This window comes from Setaria italica, unplaced genomic scaffold (genome assembly GCF_000263155.2).
Source record: "Setaria italica strain Yugu1 unplaced genomic scaffold, Setaria_italica_v2.0 scaffold_236, whole genome shotgun sequence".
NCBI lineage: Eukaryota > Viridiplantae > Streptophyta > Magnoliopsida > Poales > Poaceae > Setaria > Setaria italica.
This window is the reverse complement of record NW_014576885.1, coordinates 1491-3603: the sequence shown is the minus strand read 5'-3', so window position 1 is coordinate 3603 and position 2113 is coordinate 1491. Positions and strand designations below refer to the sequence as shown.

Here is a 2113-nt window from a genome sequence, read left to right as displayed (position 1 = left end):
GCATCGAGGAGTATCTATAGTCATTTTTTGGCAATGAGATTGGTATGATCGCTAGTACTGAAGTAGTTTAACATCTCTAAATATGGTAACATTTGCGTTAGAAAAAAGGTGTGACACCCAAGAGGAACAAATCAAAAGAACGTATACTTGACTATAGAGAGACATTCGTATACAATCAAATATGTTCTCAGACTTTGTGAATTGAGAACTTGTGCGTGTATAAAGATGGTCTTCTCTATGTTGAAATCTGACAGTCCTGGACATCTGAATGATAACTCGGTAGAGTAGGCTTGTTCTACCTGAGCGTGACTACTGTTCTACCTGAGCGTGACTACTGCCCACACCCTCCAACAATCTCATCTCAATCCTATCATCTCTCCGTTGTTAAAAACATACGATCGACTGATCTGCGCATGGGACGTGGCGAGGGTGCAGCAGTTCAAAGTACGAATCGGGATGTAGGAACAGCCGGAATCTCGCGTCTAAAGCTCGGCCAACAGCAAAAAGGATGCAATGTACAATTAGCGTGTGTTTGGCTGAGTGAATCGACGCGTACATGCATGACAACGTCCCGGATGATGTTTGATTCCCAGCATCGAACGTCCGGGACTCGTTGATCCAGGAATATACCGACCAGATGTTTTGCCGGATCGTCGTCGCACAGTGTTGGTTCCGGACTCAATCTTGTTGGTGTTATCTGCAATAGGGGACTGATTATACAATGCACTTAAGCTTGATAGGCCATTTGCATCACACGTAGAGGCACAAGGAACTACAGACAGAACCTCATGCTCCACGGACTCCTTGCCTACCTGATGAAAAACGACGTTCAGAAGCAGCAATAGTAAAGTCCAAAATTCATACAACAGCACGTTCAAATCCTCAATCTCGACACCAGGAGGACTATAAATTTCAGACCAACCCGCGCCTCCATCCATCCAACACGAAATCAGCCACAAGCCCACGGCCATAGCATCCTAAGCACACCCCCAAGGCAAAAGACCAATGGCGTCCCGCAAGCTCGTCGCCCTCTTCTTCACCTTCGCCGTGGTGGCGGCGACGACGGTGCAGCCGTCCGAAGCGAGAATCGGGGGAGACCAACTGCTCCACCCCTCGACGTTCCACAACACCCCGCCGCAGTCACCGAGTTCGTCCGGCGGCGCCGTCCCACCCCACCTTTCGTCCCCGCCGCCACCGTCGCCGCCGGCTCAGCCGACGGAGTGCCTGACGCCGCTGATCGGCATGATGCCGTGCATGAACTATCTGACCAACCTCACCGTGCTAGCGCCTCCCGCCGAGTGCTGCGACGGCCTCAAGTCGATCATCCGCGACGCCCCCATCTGCCTCTGCCACGGCATGACCGGCGACATGAACGACCTCATGCCCGTACCCATCGACCCCGTCCGCATGATCATCCTCCCGCTCGCCTGCGGCGCCATGCTGCCGCTCCAAACGCTCTTCTCCTGCAACAGTAAGTTTTTTGCAACCTTTTTCTTCATGCATATGCCGTCCGTACGTTATTTTGATCCGTGGATTAGATATGGCTGCAAGGAGATTGAAAACAGCATGGTGTGATGTGTTTTGACAGCGCAACAAGTGCCGCCGATAATGCCACCGATGGCGGTGCCGGCGCCAGCCAATCCTCCAGGGTCACCAATAAGGTGATTTATCTTCTTTGACACACCTTATTCTGACTGATTTGTTGCAGTTTGTGTTGTAATCGCCACCTAATATCCTTTCATTTTGTCTTCAGGTAATATATGTCATAGCAGTAGCAACTACCAAGAGGATCAGAGCACGGATGGTGTGCGTCAACGTTACCACTAGGGGTAGTGGGGTACAGTCTTCTTAGTTTTAAGTTGCTCTTAGGATAATAGCATTGTTAAGGTAGAGGGGAATTGTACTTATTGGTACGGATCCTGTAATGATTCCATCGATGGATGCAACCGTCAAATGAGGATATATATTAGTAGATGTTAAATAAATATAATGGTGCTCTATGTTATGACACCTTGGATCTGACGATCTGATATTTGCTTCTGAATTTACTTGCAAGATGCCCGTGCGTTGCTACGGCGAAACGATGTGTCTTAGTGCACGATATTTTTTATTA

The 2113-nt window shown here is 49.2% G+C and overlaps 1 protein-coding gene across 1 annotated transcript; it reads left to right on the top strand.

Annotated features, from left to right (window-relative positions):
* Positions 1–1005: 1005 nt before the first annotated feature.
* On the top strand, positions 1006–1471 carry LOC111256093 (non-specific lipid-transfer protein C6-like; the record flags this gene model as incomplete). Its single annotated transcript, XM_022823664.1, has 1 exon — positions 1006–1471. A coding segment is annotated over exon 1 (466 nt), but the record flags the coding sequence as incomplete, so codon positions are not given.
* Positions 1472–2113: the final 642 nt, after the last annotated feature.